The 14,256-nt window shown below is 58.3% G+C and overlaps 2 protein-coding genes across 8 annotated transcripts in view; one reads left to right on the forward strand and one right to left on the reverse strand.

Annotated features, from left to right (window-relative positions):
• SYNGAP1 (synaptic Ras GTPase activating protein 1) overlaps positions 1 to 10,540 on the reverse strand; it is a 33,472-nt gene extending 22,932 nt beyond the window's left edge. For all 6 annotated transcript variants that reach the window (XR_010748145.1, XR_010748147.1, XR_010748146.1 and 3 more), the window contains exons 1-3: positions 10,474 to 10,540; positions 6,795 to 6,916; positions 4,557 to 4,662 (exon numbers count right to left, since the gene is read on the reverse strand). Coding sequence is in view for 3 of the 6 variants with exons in the window: in XM_066359644.1 (XP_066215741.1) it covers positions 4,557 to 4,662; positions 6,795 to 6,916; positions 10,474 to 10,540 (295 nt within the window). In the remaining 3 variants the exon portion in view is untranslated. The remainder of the gene's footprint in view (positions 1 to 4,556; positions 4,663 to 6,794; positions 6,917 to 10,473) is intronic.
• Positions 10,541 to 12,730: 2,190 nt separating this feature from the next.
• On the forward strand, positions 12,731 to 14,238 carry CUTA (cutA divalent cation tolerance homolog). Of its 2 annotated transcripts, none has more exons than XM_066359645.1 (6): positions 12,731 to 12,887; positions 13,158 to 13,366; positions 13,541 to 13,600; positions 13,705 to 13,750; positions 13,873 to 13,922; positions 14,024 to 14,238. In XM_066359645.1, the coding sequence occupies exons 1-6, from the start codon at positions 12,846 to 12,848 to the stop codon at positions 14,148 to 14,150; spliced, it is 534 nt and encodes a 177-aa protein (XP_066215742.1). In that variant the 5' UTR covers positions 12,731 to 12,845; the 3' UTR covers positions 14,151 to 14,238. The 2 variants fall into 2 exon arrangements, with proteins under 2 accessions (XP_066215742.1, XP_066215743.1); XM_066359646.1 differs by having other exon boundaries at positions 12,733 to 12,887; positions 13,030 to 13,366.
• The last annotated feature ends 18 nt before the right edge of the window (positions 14,239 to 14,256 follow it).

The raw sequence follows: 14,256 nt of genomic DNA on the forward strand, positions 1-14,256 counted from the left end.
GGCAGGTAGGCAGCACATTACAGCAACGGACATTTAACCCTGAGGCACACTCAGGACCATGACACATGTCTGAGTACACCACGGTCCCGAACACGTCAAGGTATGCCTGAATCCCACAAGCACAAAAACCCTTCATTCACAAGTAAAGCCCAGCTACATTCACTCTGTCTCGGAACGACTCCTTGCTCTCCCCCAGCCCTCCCTGACTCCAACACAGGCATCAGCGATCGCTAGCAGGATAAAGCAAAACCATCAGCAAACGTTCCGTTATCCTTCTGTTACACACCCAACAACGCATCCGAGGGCTCAGGATATCTTTGTCCTGGCCTGCATGTCTCAGGTATGGCTGCCTCACTCCCATTCCAGGGACTTGAGCTCAGCCATTATGTGCAGATGCAAGCTCCTCTAACAAAGGTATGAAGTCTAACTTTAAATCCCCTAAAATTTTGCTTTGGAACTAAAGAACAGAAGGAGAACTAATTTGCTCATTGGTCCGCTTGGTTCTTAGAAGCAATATAACCTTACACATTTTACAGAAAGTAAGAGCTGTGAGCTCACACATAAGTCACAGGTACACAGAGGCTACACACACATATGCTTACAAAGACCCACCGCCACAAGGATGAGAACAGCAGAAACACACAGGAAAGGGGAGCAGAGGGACAGAAACCCAGGGCCGCCTGTCCTTAGTGCTGCATGCGCTGCCATGTACAGAAAACACAGCTCACACCCGTGCAGGCACACACAGCAAACCTGATCCTCACAGTGTGACCCTGGGTCTCCAGGCCCCATCCCTGCACCACATATACATGCATGCACACCGTAACGGCCACCTACACAGCCCCGTAACACAGGCATTGTGCGCACACCCACACATGTACACACCCTGTGTATACAGACACAATTGCTCTCTCTCTCACACACAGCAAGAGCTCGAACCCCCGCCTCTTCACCCTTGCTAATCTTGCCATCATCCACAGAATGGGCCCCTGCCTTGCAACCCCCTAATTCCTGAGCCCTCCCTGTGGCCTTCCTTCCTTGTCACCCTCAGCGGGCAGCTCTTCTGGGGCGCCAGGGGAGGGCAGTTGGCAGAGCAGGGTAAGGAACAGAGTTAAACAGAGAACAGAGAAACAGGGAGCCACGCTCCACACTGGGGAAAGAAACCTCTCAGTCCTGCTGTGGCAGCAGGCCTCGCCGTGAGCCAGCCTCCAGGCCCGCGTGGCCGCCCCTGATCCGACATGTATAGGGTGCACCTGGGCGTCTCCTCTCTTTTCACTTCCTTCTCTCAGAGGTCACTTTTCCAAAAGGTCTGACTCCTCCCTTCCCCAACTCCCAGGCCCCTTCTCCCACCATCTCCACCCAGTTCCCCATCCTAAGCTCTCTTCTCTTTCTCTTTCAAATCTACTCAACTATCACCCACGTTCACAATCTTCAGCTACCCTTTCTCCGTCTCTTTTCTCCTTCCCAAGCCTCTTTCATTCCTCTTCTCCCTCTTTCTCCCCACTTTTCCTCTTTACCCCATACTTTCCCTCTTCAGCTTTTCTGTCCCCACTCCCTGACCAAGCAGGGGGCTCACACCGGACTAGCCCAAAGGTATTTCATGCACAGCAGGATTCCAGGAACACACACACACTCCTCCCTCCCCACTTGCACACCACCCACACCCAGACACACCCTGGACACCCATGCTGGGACTGACACAGATACCCAGATCAGTGATGGAGCACACATGCAAAGACACACACCTGCCACCAGGGACACAGAAAACCCTGCTCATGCAGCCACACATCCCCACACACAGGAGGCTGACCAGAGGTGAGCCTCAGCCAGGGCCATGCTCAGGGTCAGAGGTGACATGTACCAGCATGGCCAAGGACTGCCCCCCAGCCAGTGGCCGCCCCGGCAGCTCCCCAGGCAGGAACGGGCAGAGGCCGGATCCGACAGGACAGGTTGGCACCTGGCTGGATGCACATGTGTGCAAGCGTAACTGGGCCCCGTGTGCACATGGCACCGACACACAGAGGACACGAGTATGGGCACCAACATAAACGCGGACGTACGGGAGGCTGCCTCCACAGAGGGGCTCCAAGACCACCCCACGCGCTCGCGAGAGACCCTGACCCCCAAGAGGTCGGCCCCTGACCCCCATCTGCCCCCCACCACGTCCACTGCCCCCTCTCCAGTTACCATAACTACCCCCACTCGGAAGATGCAGCGAGAACATGCGGAGGGAGCAGCTGCTGCCGCCGCCGCCGCGGCGGCTTCCCACCCCCTCCCGAGCCCACGTACACGCGCGCCCCCGCACCCCCCCGCGCTCCGTGTCCGCGCGGCCCCGCCCTTACCTTGCACCGCCCCCCGGGGGGGTCGGGGGTCCCTGGTGGGGGAGGGAACCCGCCCCTGCACGGGGGAGGGGCGGGGAGCGGCGGGAGAGGGGGCGGCGGGGCCCGGCTCGCACCGCCCGGCTCGGTGGGGGCGGCGGCGGGGCCCGGGACGGCCGTCCCGGCCGCGCGGTGACGGCCACGGGAACCGCTCCTTCCGCCGCCGCCGCTCCCGCCGCTGCCGCCGTTGCCCGGGCCCCGCCGCCGTTGCTAGGCGACCGCTGCTGCCGTGGCCGCCTCTGTCACGAGCCCCGTCGCCCGGAGACAGCGCGAGAGAGACGGGGGAGGGGGGCGAGGGGACCCCCGAAACCAACCGGACCTCCCACCGTCCCCTCTGGAGCAGGACTCCCCCCAAACCACGGAGGGAGCCAGGGGCGGCGCCCCACCAAGCAGAGGAGGAGCCCTGATTCCAGTGCCCCTCAAAGGTCCGGCGACCTCTCCTGGGCTCAGCATCCACAGCCCCAAGCACACACCTTCGCGGAGCAAGGTCCCCAGACCCCTATGTCCACTGCACCTCCTCCATGCCCTTTACACATTCCACTTCCCCCCCCAAATCCCAACGTTCCGCAGCTGCCAACTCTTTCCCTAAATCCTCTCCCCGAATATCTCTAGCCCTGGACCGGCTCCCAGCCCCTACTGAAACCCCAGCTCAGCAACCTCCACGTCATCCCCAACTCCAAATCCGCAGGGGCGCCTCCACGCGGCACACACCCAGCAGACCCACACCAGAGACCCCAGACCCTGAAGACTCAGGGTCAAGAGAAAGATGGAGAATATGTGGGCAGAGGCACCAACCACCAGACATATGAAAAACACATCCATGAGCACGTGACCATGCCGGCCTGGACACACAGGTGTTCACATGTGCACACAAACCTTTCCCAGACATGGACATGACACACAGATGTAACAGACATCACACATTCTCAGTACACACTCCTCCACCTCCTCCACCACCATCGCCACCTGGCTTTGCCTCCCAGAGATGTGCTACCCACACACACCCATGGTCAGAGGTTTCCATGACAATGACACACATCCCTGGCCATCTACCCGGGGTCCCAGAGCTGACCCCCAAGGGCACTGAGGCCTGGGCTTATCAGAAGAGGAAAGAAAGAAGCAAAGAAATTAGAGCTAGGCACTGGCTGTAAGAAAGAGAAACTGGAAGCCTAGATCCCTGGCGGGGGGGCTGGTGAAGAGAGGAGTCGCCAGCGGCTGGGCGGAAGGGACACAGAGGACCTGGACCCCAGGTCATGGAAGGGAAATACAGTGATGAGGGGGTTTCTGGGGGCTGAGGGCCTCTCTCTGCACCTTGGCTGCAAATCTCTGTTCTCTGCCTTCATCTCCCCTCACTGTTCCCATGGAAACCTTTTAAGCGAACTTCTCAGGAAGACAAAAATCTTTTTTTAAATGACTAAAGAGGGGGGTGGAGGGGGGGCAGAAAGAGGGAGCGAGGGGGAGAGACAGATGGAGAGAGAGAGTTGGAGAGACAGACTGAGCAGTAAGTAGCTCTACAGACAGACAGAATGGAGAAGAGATGGGGGTCTGACGGAATTCCACCGGAGCAGAGCAGAGCAGAGCAGAGAGGAGGAGGACGCCCGAGGGGTGGGGGAAAGGAGAGATCGGGCGGAAAGGGAAAGGGGGTGACAGAATTGCACAAAATAGAAGCAGCTGATGAGAAGAGGGAAAAGGGGACAAGAGAAGAGGGGCGGGCTCACAGGCCAGAAGGTCTGGAAAAAAGATCAGGAACGTGGGGACCCGACAGTCGGGTGGGGAGCTGCGGGCTGCGGGGTACGGCAGGAACTAGGTTATTCTCTCCCAGATCCCCGACCGAGGGCTGGGAGAGGCAGGGGCAGGCACACCGGGACAGGAAGCTAAAGATCTAAGGAGACTATTTTTACAAGCACCAGGAAAAGTCAAACTTTGCTGCTGGAAAGGAACAAGGGAACGCACGAGAGCAGAGACTGTCACCCCCAGCCTCAGCCCGTTCCAGATCCGGGAGGAGGGCGCCTTCTCCTCCCGGCCCCTCCTCGCTAGAAGCGAGAGCGTCTCCGCCCCTCCCAACTCCCGGCCCCGCCCCCCGACGTCCCTCGCCCCTCCCCCCCCTCGCCTTCCCGGTCCACCTTGAGCGCTCTCCCCGCGACTGTCCGAGGCCCCAGAGCTGCTCGGACGCCGTACCATGCTCGCCGTGGGGCCGTCCCTCCACCGGCACGGAGACTGTGCGTCTCAGCAGTTTGTTGCGGCTGGACTCGCTCCTCCGGTCCCGAATCAGAAGGGGGTGTATCTAAGGGGACGCAGGGTGTGTCAGAGCCCCCCCCGGCCCGTCTGGCCCACCCCGTTCCCTCCCCACCAAACAGGTTGAACCTCCCCTTCCCCTGGGCCTTCCTACCACCGGCCCCTGACCCTCGACACTCATTTTAAGTGTCTCTGGGTGAGTCGGTTTCTCTTTCCTTCTGTCCCACTCGACTCTCTTCTCCGTCCACTTCTTTTGAAACACCCACCAGGGAACTCTCCTGAACCTACTGGGCTCTTCCCCAAACCCGTCGGAAATGGGCTCCTTTCCCCTCGACCTCCAGCTCCTTCATCCTCCCAGCGTTCCGCCCCGCCTCCCACCTCCGTCACCCCCTCCCCGCCCTTGGTGCCTGTCCTGGCTCGTCTACTCAGGACCCACAGCTTGTCTCCCTCCCACGCCAGGCTTGTGGCCAGACTGGGACCCCACCTCCCCACCCTCCAGAAGGCCTGGCCACCTCCCCCCACTTTTGATCCCCTTCCTTGGCCCGCACCTCTACCTCTCACTTCCCCGAGCCTCTTCCCCATCTTCCGGTCTCTGCCCAGGCCCAGCTCTACGCCCATCCAGTTCCAGCCCCCTGTGGCCCGGCACACAGTTCTTGTTCCAGTTCCGCCACCCCTCCTCGCACCCTTCCTCCTAGTCTCCTGGCCACTCCTGCTGCTTTTCAGCTTGCCGGCCACCAGACATTTAGTCCCCTCGACCGTCCCCACCGTCATTCCTTTATTACCCCATCTGTTGTCCTCCCTCTTCATCCTCACAGGACAGTCCCCACTCTTCATTGGTTCTGGTTCCCCCAATTCATCCAACATAGCCCAAACCTTTGGTTAAGACTGTGACCACTAGTGAGTCACTCACATGTCCCCCAAGCCTGAAAAGTTGGACGACCCAAACCACCCCTCCCTTTGAAGTCACCATCTTTCCCTAGACAATCTGACTTGGCTCCGTGGCCTGAATGCTCTCTACTCAGCCATTTCTCCACACTCTCACGTGCCCCCACCAGGTCCCTCAAATCCCTGGTGAACCCCAACTCCAATTATAACCACAACCTCCCCAACAGCTTTTGGGGCACATCTCTGACCACTGCTCTGGTCTTATAGGCTACACCATCACTCTGTAAAGCAGGTCCTCCAAATCCTCCACTCCCTGAATCACACCCTGGGCACGCACCCTTCATATTCACATCCCCTTTCTGGGGAGGAAGCCAGGGCACCCGCCTTTCCTAGTCGCATTTCTTCTGATGGACCCTCCACTGCTGACGCAGCGCCCGGGTCTGAACCCACGCTCCCCTGCTCTCCTCTCATTCTGTGTGACCACTGCCTCGCCCAAGAACCCTCTGTTCACTTCACGTCTTTCCTCCCGGCTGGTCTCCCCGCCCATGTCACTCTTCCTGCTCTTTTAAACAACGTCCCCTGCTCCCAGCTTCCCTCATCTCCAGCCATGTCCTCCCTGCATTCCTTCCTGACGTCCCGGCCAAGCCTCCTCAGTGTCTCTCCGAACCTGATCTCAGGCAGCTTCCCAGTCCTCACTGCTCCCCTGCCAACGTCCACTGACCTGCCGTCTCTCCCAGGACCCCCCAGCCCCTCCCAGTTCCCCGAAGACCCCACTCTCCGCTGCCTTTCCTCTGAGTGCCGCAGTTCCCTGCCCTCCTGCCCCGTGATACGACGGGAAAGGGGAAAGGACTGGGAGTGGTCAGGGATAGGTCCTGCTCAGTGCAGGGGACACAGGAGTTCCTGGGGATCGCTTTGAAGGGGATCCTTCCAAAGCAATCCCCTTGTCTTCACCCTTTGGGAAAGTTTCTAAGTTTCTCTTTCCCGTCCTAACTTACCCCACAGTATGGGCAGGTGGAAACAGGGGACACTCCCAAACCCACAGAACCACACCTCTGCCCCTCAACACTGCAGATGGCCCTCAAAGACCCCCCTTAGCCAAAGTGAGAGAATGCTTGCCCCTTTCCTTTCCTATCCCAACCCCGATCTCAAGGGCCACCCCCTTCCCACAGCCTGCAATGGTGCTTCTGTCTGCTCTCTCTGCTGCTCCTGCCCTATCACAAGCAAGGGTGCTCCCCGGCTCTCCACGCCCTCCCATGCTGCCCAGCAGCGTCTCTCCCCGCCTCCCTCCCTGCTCACCTCGTCCTCATCCAGCATCAGAAGCTGGTTCCCCGAGATGATGCAGAACCGAGGGTTCCAACCAGGACGATCATATGGGGAATGAACGTATTGGGTTCGGTGCATAGGGGGTCCCCGTACATCTGGGGGGACAGAGACACACAGAAATGGTAATGGAGGCTCTACGCATCTGGGGGGGACAGAGGACACTCAGAGACAGTGTCCACTAAATAAATAAATAAAGGAAAAAGCCCACAAAGTGGGAGAAGAGGACCCCCCCCCCACCTGCCTTGAGAAGGTCACAGATGGCAGTGAGACGCCTGGTAACTTTACCAGAAGTTCTGGGAACTCTATCTGGGGAAGCGAGGGACGGAATTCACATCACAGGGGTCTGTTGACTCAGGGGAAGAAACAGGAAGGGTGGCTCAGGGGTGGAGGATTATGACAGAGAGGATAAGGGTTTGGAGGCAGAAAAAAATAAAAAGGTAGAAGGCCACAAAACTGGCAAAGGAAGAACACACAGAGGTCGGTGGCCCAGCTGTGTCTGGGAAGAGGGAAGGCACCCAAATACTGAAGAAGACAAGAACTCAGAAGGTGGCACCACCCATCTGCAAGAGGACACAGCTGTGGGGAAGAAAGATGGGGGTGTGGCATAGGAGCACGTGGGCCCTAAGATTCTGGGGACTGAACATCTGGAGTACAGAGAAAGTGAGGGCGCTTACCTGCTCAGAGTCAGAGTCAGAGACAGACGTGAGTGTGCCTTCTCTCCTGTCTCTCCCCTATCCCCTGCTCCTCCCTCCTCTCCTAGCCCAGCCCTGTTCATCCTTTGGGGAAAGTTCCGGTTCTGCAGCTGGTAGGGAGGCGATGGGTCTGATCAGCATCTGGCTGATCACCCCTTGCTCATAGGTAAAAAATTCACCACCTCCCTCCCCCACCTAGTCTCCATAGACAGTATGGAAGCCGAGTCCAAGGGCTAGAACCTTCCCAAGGCACAGTGAGGGGCATGGGGAAGAAAGAGGGGAGAGGAAGAAAAAAATAGAAGATCCAGGCATGTGACATCGAGGAGGCCTCTAAAGACTGCAGCTGAGGATGGGGACAAAACTAGCAAAGAACAGCAGACCAAGGGTGGCCCGTGCTTAGAGATGCCCCCAGGGCCACCCTGCCCCAGCTCTGCTGTTCTTCCCATTCCACCGTCCCTGCAAACTGCCTCTTCTTTAAACCCCAATGCTACACATCATCACAGGGACACAGAGGACAGGCCCTATGGAAGGAAGAGGGAAATCAAGTTGGTGACATCAAAGTCGGCTTAAGGTATCCAAGTGTGAGTTTAGAGGAAAAAACATCAAATTCTGTCACCTTTACCGGATCATCAATCATGGGTATACTGCAGGAAAAGAACTGGTCTTTCAGCTTCGTTCCAACTTAATGCCCTGAGTAGGAGTTTTTGAAAAAACTAGCCCCTTTCTGTCTACAGGAATGTCATTTCAATTGACCCAAGCTGCAGAACAGTCAGAGAAGGACCCCCGGAATACAGCTACCTAGAAACCCCCGGTCTCTGAAGTTCTCATGACCTCAGTGCCGACTCGGAGACTCTACGAGGAATCCCCTCTAGATACAGGGATCACCAAGGGCTGAGACGGAACACTGCAGGCAACATGCCCTCTGCACTGGGACTCCGAGGACCCCCTCTAGATACAGGGACCACCAAGGGCTGAGACGGAACACTGCAGGCAACCTGCCCTCTGCACTGGGACTCCGAGGACCCCCTCTAGATACAGGGACCACCAAGGGCTGAGACGGAACACTGCAGGCAACATGCCCTCTGCACTGGGACTCCGAGGACCCCTCTAGATACAGGGACCACCAAGGGCTGAGACGGAACACTGCAGGCAACATGCCCTCTGCACTGGGACTCCGAGGACCCCTCTAGATACAGGGACCACCAAGGGCTGAGACGGAACACTGCAGGCAACATGCCCTCTGCACTGGGACTCCGAGGAATCCCCTCTAGATACAGGGACCACCAAGGGCTGAGACGGAACACTGCAGGCAACCTGCCCTCTGCACTGGGACTCCGAGGACCCCCAGAGGAGAAGGCTGTGGATACACATCATCATTTTGGGAGGGACTGGTTCAGGCTGCAGCCACAGGGAGGGAGGTTACACTTCAGGGGGTACCTGCTTCCTGGGAGCAGGGAAGGGCACAGGGAACTTAGCTTAGGAGCAACTCTGGAAACACACACACACACACACACACACACACACACACACACACACACACTGTCTGGACTTAAGTAATGATTCCGGGAGGCAGAGACAGAGGGACACAGCTGAGCACAGGGAAAGGCTTGCTAGGATGGGAAATCAGATGGGGGTCTCTTGTGGGCCCTGTTCCAACCATCACAACCTGTGTCTCTGTGCCCCAAATGTGCAACACCCAGAGAGTAGAGGAGACAAGAACAGAGGAATGGGTGATAAGAGCTGGAGTATTAGGGAAAATTGGGTAGGCACAGACTTGTGGTGACAAGATGAGGAATGGGGCAGGGAACAGAGGACGAGCTGGGGGACAGGTAACAAGGATGATCTAGAAGAGAAGGTAGAGATGGCGGTAAATCCCTAGTGACAAGGAAACATAGCAGAAGGGCCCAGCTGGACACGGCGCAGGGGAAACGAGGAGGACCTAACAGGAGTACTAGGTCGGGGGGATCAAGAAGGAGGGGGTGAAGAGGTGGTAGAGATAAGGAAGCTACCAGGAAGAAGAGAGGGAGAGAGAATGGACACCAGAGAAGGGACTGATATAGGGAAAGGACAGAAGGGGGACTCATATAAGGCACGGACACCATATGGGGGGAAAGATATAGGTGATGGACACCAGAGGAGGGAGGGGGAATGGAAATAAGGATTGGAGGTGGGGGAGGGGGTACAAGTGGTGAAGTGAATGGAGCAGATAAGACCCCAGGGGTTACATTATTCCGGTCCAGGGCCTTAATGGGGGTCAAAGTCTGGGCAGTCTAACCTGCCCCCTACTCCCACCAGTCTTACTTGTATTGCCCCCTTCCCCCCTCAACAAAGACACACATATTTGGCCCTCCCCCTACCCTGGTCTCTCCTCCCCATTCCCTCTCCTCTCTTCCCTCCATCTGGACCCTCCATTCCTCCCCACCCCACCCCCCACTGCCTCCCTCTCTCTCCATCTGGCCCCTTCTTCTCTCCCTCCGTCCTCCTCTCTTTTTCTACCCCATACCCTTCTCTGAGCACCGCCCCCCCATATCCTGACCCTCGTCTTGTTGGCTTCTCTTTGCACCTCTACATTTTCATTCCCCCTCCTAGCCCCATCCTCATTCTGCCCTTCTATTTCCTTCATATTTTCCTCATCTCTCAGCTCCCACCTCCAAATGATTTCTGCAGCTCTTCCCCAAGCCTAGCCTCCCTTCCACGCTTGCTGGCAATCTCTCTCCCCTTCGTTTTTCACCTCAGCCCTCTCCAAGGCCTGTTTCCTGGCTCCTCCGGCCCTGTCTACCCCTGGCCCCTGGCCTCCAGTCCCTCTTTTCTCACTGCTCCTATCCCATCTTCCCAGTCCTCCTCTCTCCCTCCATTTCAGCCTCTCCCCTCCCTGGCCTCCGCTCTGCCCCCTCCTACGCCCTGCCCCTGCCCCTCCCCCCGCCCCCCAACCGGCCCTCCCCCTCTCCTCACCACCTTACCTCTGAAGGGGGCATAGGACATCGCGGGGATGCTCCCCCGATGGATGGAGGCGCGAGACCTGCTCATCAGGCCTGGGGGGGGAGGGGGCGGGGGACGGGGGAGACAGAAGAGAGAAAGAGGGGGAGAGAGAGGGGGAGAAGGAGGAGGAGGTGGAGGAGGAGGAGGAGAGAGGAGGAGAGAGGTGCTGAGAGGAGCAGAGAGGAGGAGAGAGGAGGAGGAGGAGAAGAAGAGGAGCCAACGGCAGCAGCGGCAGCCCAGCCGGGAGAGAGAGAGGGGGGCGGGGGAAGTGAGCGAGAGAGGAGAGAGCAGGAGGAGGAGGAGAGAGAGACTCTGCAGCCCCCACCCCTACCCACTGAGAACCAGATACGGAGACCCTCACTCAAAAACACGAGGGAGGACAGTTCTCAAGATGCAGACCCCAGACTCTGAGAGTGGGAGACCCCAGATTCAGAGAAATAGACCTTGATGCCTGGGTGTGTGTGTGTGGGGGGGGGGGTACTCTGAGGCACAAATCCAAAATCTAGAGAAAAATGTACCTCAACCTCAGTTAAAAAAAAAAGGACCCCCCTGAGCAACCAGGCTCAAAAAGGTTCTACCTAGCCACAGACATCTTAGACTCTAGACCCAAATGGTAATTTCAGGAATCAAGACCTGAGACCCAGACTCAGAAAAAGACCCAGATTCAGAAAGAAGGTAGACCTCAAGTTAGAAAACTCAGGCTCAGAGAGAGATCTGAGACCTCAGATTTAGATCTCAGAGAAAGGAATGTGCAGACTCACAGACAGATAACTCAGAGACGGAAAACTCCAGAACCTGGGGCTGGGGTGGGGGAGAGAAGGAGAAGGGAGGCAGGGAGAGAGGGAGATAGCGAGAGAGAGAAGACATTCAGCTAGTCCAGAGATGGAGAACTCAGCAACCCCAAACTCATAAAGAAGAGTTTGAAAGACCTTGAAGAGTGATCACAGACCCGGGAACACAAACCCCTAAAACAAAAACAAAAGGAAACCCAGTGCTGAGAAAGATCCCGATGCAAACAACTGAAAAGACCCTAAAGAGATGTATCTCAGAGACAAACTCCAACCCAGAGACAGATCTCGGAGAGACCCTCCCCCAACCTCAGAGAGATAGGTATGAGAGAAGTCTCTCATCAGCCTGGGCCAGGCCCAGTCTTGCCCACACAGCTGCCCAGAGACCCCAAACCCTGGGGGCAAGAGGAAGACTGGGTAGGGGGAGTGGCAAGAGGCTTTCCCTCTGCGTCTTCCTCCCACCTCTCTCCTTTCATTGGTCCCCTCTCTCTATTTTTGGGTCACAGGATGTGCTTGGGCCCCAGGGAGGCTATGTAGGGCATGTCCTGGCTCCTAGGGGAATGGGTTAAGGGAAGGAGACCCAAAGCTGCAAGGGAGATCAGTCCTGGAGAAGAGCAGAAAAGAGACAAAAGGACCATCCCTACTTCCTGGCGTCCTCTCCATATCCCCAAGCTGCAGCCTCCTTCTCTCCTCCCAGGTTCACAAGTCTGTCTCCAGCGTCGGGCTCTCAAGTTCACCAGGCCGAGGCGCCCGGAGCCCCATTCTCGTCATCCCCTCCCAAGGGTCTCCCTCTGTCCTCTTACAATGCGTTTGTCCTCCCTTGGCCACCCTCTGGCCTTGCCATGCCTGCCTGGTCACTCCCCCCCACCCGGGGACAGCTGGCTTCGGATTACCATTGTTCACTCCCCAACCCAGGCATGTGTCAGTCCTAACCAAAAAGGCAGGGGGCGCTCCCTCCATCCCCCGAGGTTCGGCCTTCTCAGACCCTCCCACTCCTTTGGGCCTCGGAACAGTGTGGGGACCGAAGGGAAGCACACGCCGGGGATTAAGAATGATTCCCCACTCCACCACCTGACGCATCGAGTCTGCGGGGTCTCCAGCCCCGCTTTCCGAGCGCCAGCTCTTCGTCACGTGGCCGGCAGGGCGGGCCTGCCATTGGCTCCTTCGCGCCGCTCCTTGAGATACCGCCACCCAAAAGGAAAACCGGTCCCGTCACGTGACGGTGGAACGCCGCAGCGGCTCTCCTCCGCTTGCCATTGGCCGCTTCCGGTTTACACGGAAACGGGCGGGCCGTTTCCGTACCCGGCTGCGGAGCCTTCTGTCCATTGGTCAGCTCCCCCTTCGTTCCGCCCCCACCAGGAGGCCAGGGCGAATCGAACCACGTGAGCGCCGGGATTGGCTGGTTCTGGAGTGGTGCAGGTCAGCTCGTACTGTCACGTGGTGCGCGTTGTTTTCTCATCACGTGGCTGCCGCCCAGGTAAGAAGAGGCCGCTCTTCCTGGGGTTTTGGGGTTCTCTCTCAGCGTTCTGTTTGATGTTCAGCCCTCCTCTGCCAGCACAGGCTGCATGAGGCGGGCGCGGGCCCCCGCAATCCTGCTCGGCGGAGGGGTGAGTGACCGGCCCCGACCCTTGCGGTCCTCGAAGCCCCAACCATACCACCTGCACCCAAAACCCCAGAAGTTGGCCCCTGAGGACGGAGTTAAAAAACAACAACTGAGCCATTGCCTATTTCTTCACGTTTCTCACCCAGCTTCAGGGACCCTTCCTGCAGGGTGCAGAAGAGGGAGGGCAGAGCCCGAGTGTCTGTCCAGCGAAGGGCGTCCGGGGTGCAGCTGCTTGGGGTATTGGTGCTGAGACACCGCATCCACCTGCCCCCAGGCCGCTCTGCTCCTGTCGTTGCTTTGGATGCCGGCGCTACTGCCCGCGGCCCCCCGCCTCCTGCTGCTGCCCCGCGCCCTGCTGTCCATGGCGTCAGGAAGCGCCCCGGCCCAGCCCTCGCCGGCCTCCGCCTCCGCCTACGTGCCCGGCTCTGTCTCTGCAGCCTTCGTCACCTGCCCCAATGAGAAGGTCGCCAAGGAGATCGCTAGGTGGGGACCCCAGTGTGGAGAGGATGACCGCGAAGGTAGAGCTGGGGGTGCTGGAGGAGCGAGCTTTCCCGCTGCTTCCCGCCCGCCCCGGCTTGGGAAACCTGTCTCCGGGCGGCTGTCCATGTGGACACCCGGGGCGTGGGGCGCTCTGAACGGGGCTCTCTTCACCTCCAGGGCAGTGGTGGAGAAGCGCCTGGCGGCCTGCGTCAACCTCATCCCACAGATTACATCCATGTGAGTCATGGGAGCCCGGGCTCGCTTCATTTGGGGGCTGACTGGCCCTCACTTTCCTTGAGGGGAAGCCTTGGCTCCTGCAGCTCTCTCCCTGACCTTTGCAGTTACGAGTGGAAAGGCAAGATCGAGGAGGACAGCGAGGTGCTGATGGTGAGAGCCATTTCCACACCCACAAAACCTCAACCCTCTGACCCCCTGGACTCCCCTCCCTCACAAGATCCTGAAAACCAATCCCACCCGTGGGTTTAACCATGTTTTTCTTCACCCCTTAGATGATTAAGACCCAAAGTTCCTTGGTTCCAGCTTTGACAGATTTTGTGCGGTGAGAACCAGGAGGTGGTGGGGTGGGGGGGGTGGGACTAGTCTGAGGCCAAGGGTCCCTTTGGGCAGTCTTCGAGCGACACCTTCCCCATCTTTCTGCAGCTCTGTGCATCCTTATGAAGTGGCCGAGGTGATCGCGTTGCCTGTGGAGCAGGGGAACTCCCCGTACCTGCGCTGGGTGCGCCAGGTTACAGAGTCGGTCTCCGACTCCAGCCCAGTCCTACCGTGACGAGCCCTGCTCTTGCTGTCCCTTCAGACTTCAACACCCTCTGATTTCCAGGGGGTGACCGGCCGCAAATAAACCCTGTCTTTTGTTCTTTCTGCCCTCTGTCTGT

Source organism: Saccopteryx leptura, chromosome 1, assembly GCF_036850995.1.
Source record: "Saccopteryx leptura isolate mSacLep1 chromosome 1, mSacLep1_pri_phased_curated, whole genome shotgun sequence".
Lineage (NCBI taxonomy): Eukaryota > Metazoa > Chordata > Mammalia > Chiroptera > Emballonuridae > Saccopteryx > Saccopteryx leptura.

Bases quoted from the DNA above. Each gene is read 5' to 3' on its own strand.
- CUTA (XM_066359645.1), top strand. From the start codon at position 12,846: ATGAGGCGGGCGCGGGCCCCCGCAATCCTGCTCGGCGGAGGG. The intron at 13,367-13,540 runs GTGGGGACCCCA...CTTCACCTCCAG, and splicing joins GTCGCCAAGGAGATCGCTAG to GGCAGTGGTGGAGAAGCGCC. The intron at 13,923-14,023 runs GTGAGAACCAGG...ATCTTTCTGCAG, and splicing joins GCTTTGACAGATTTTGTGCG to CTCTGTGCATCCTTATGAAG.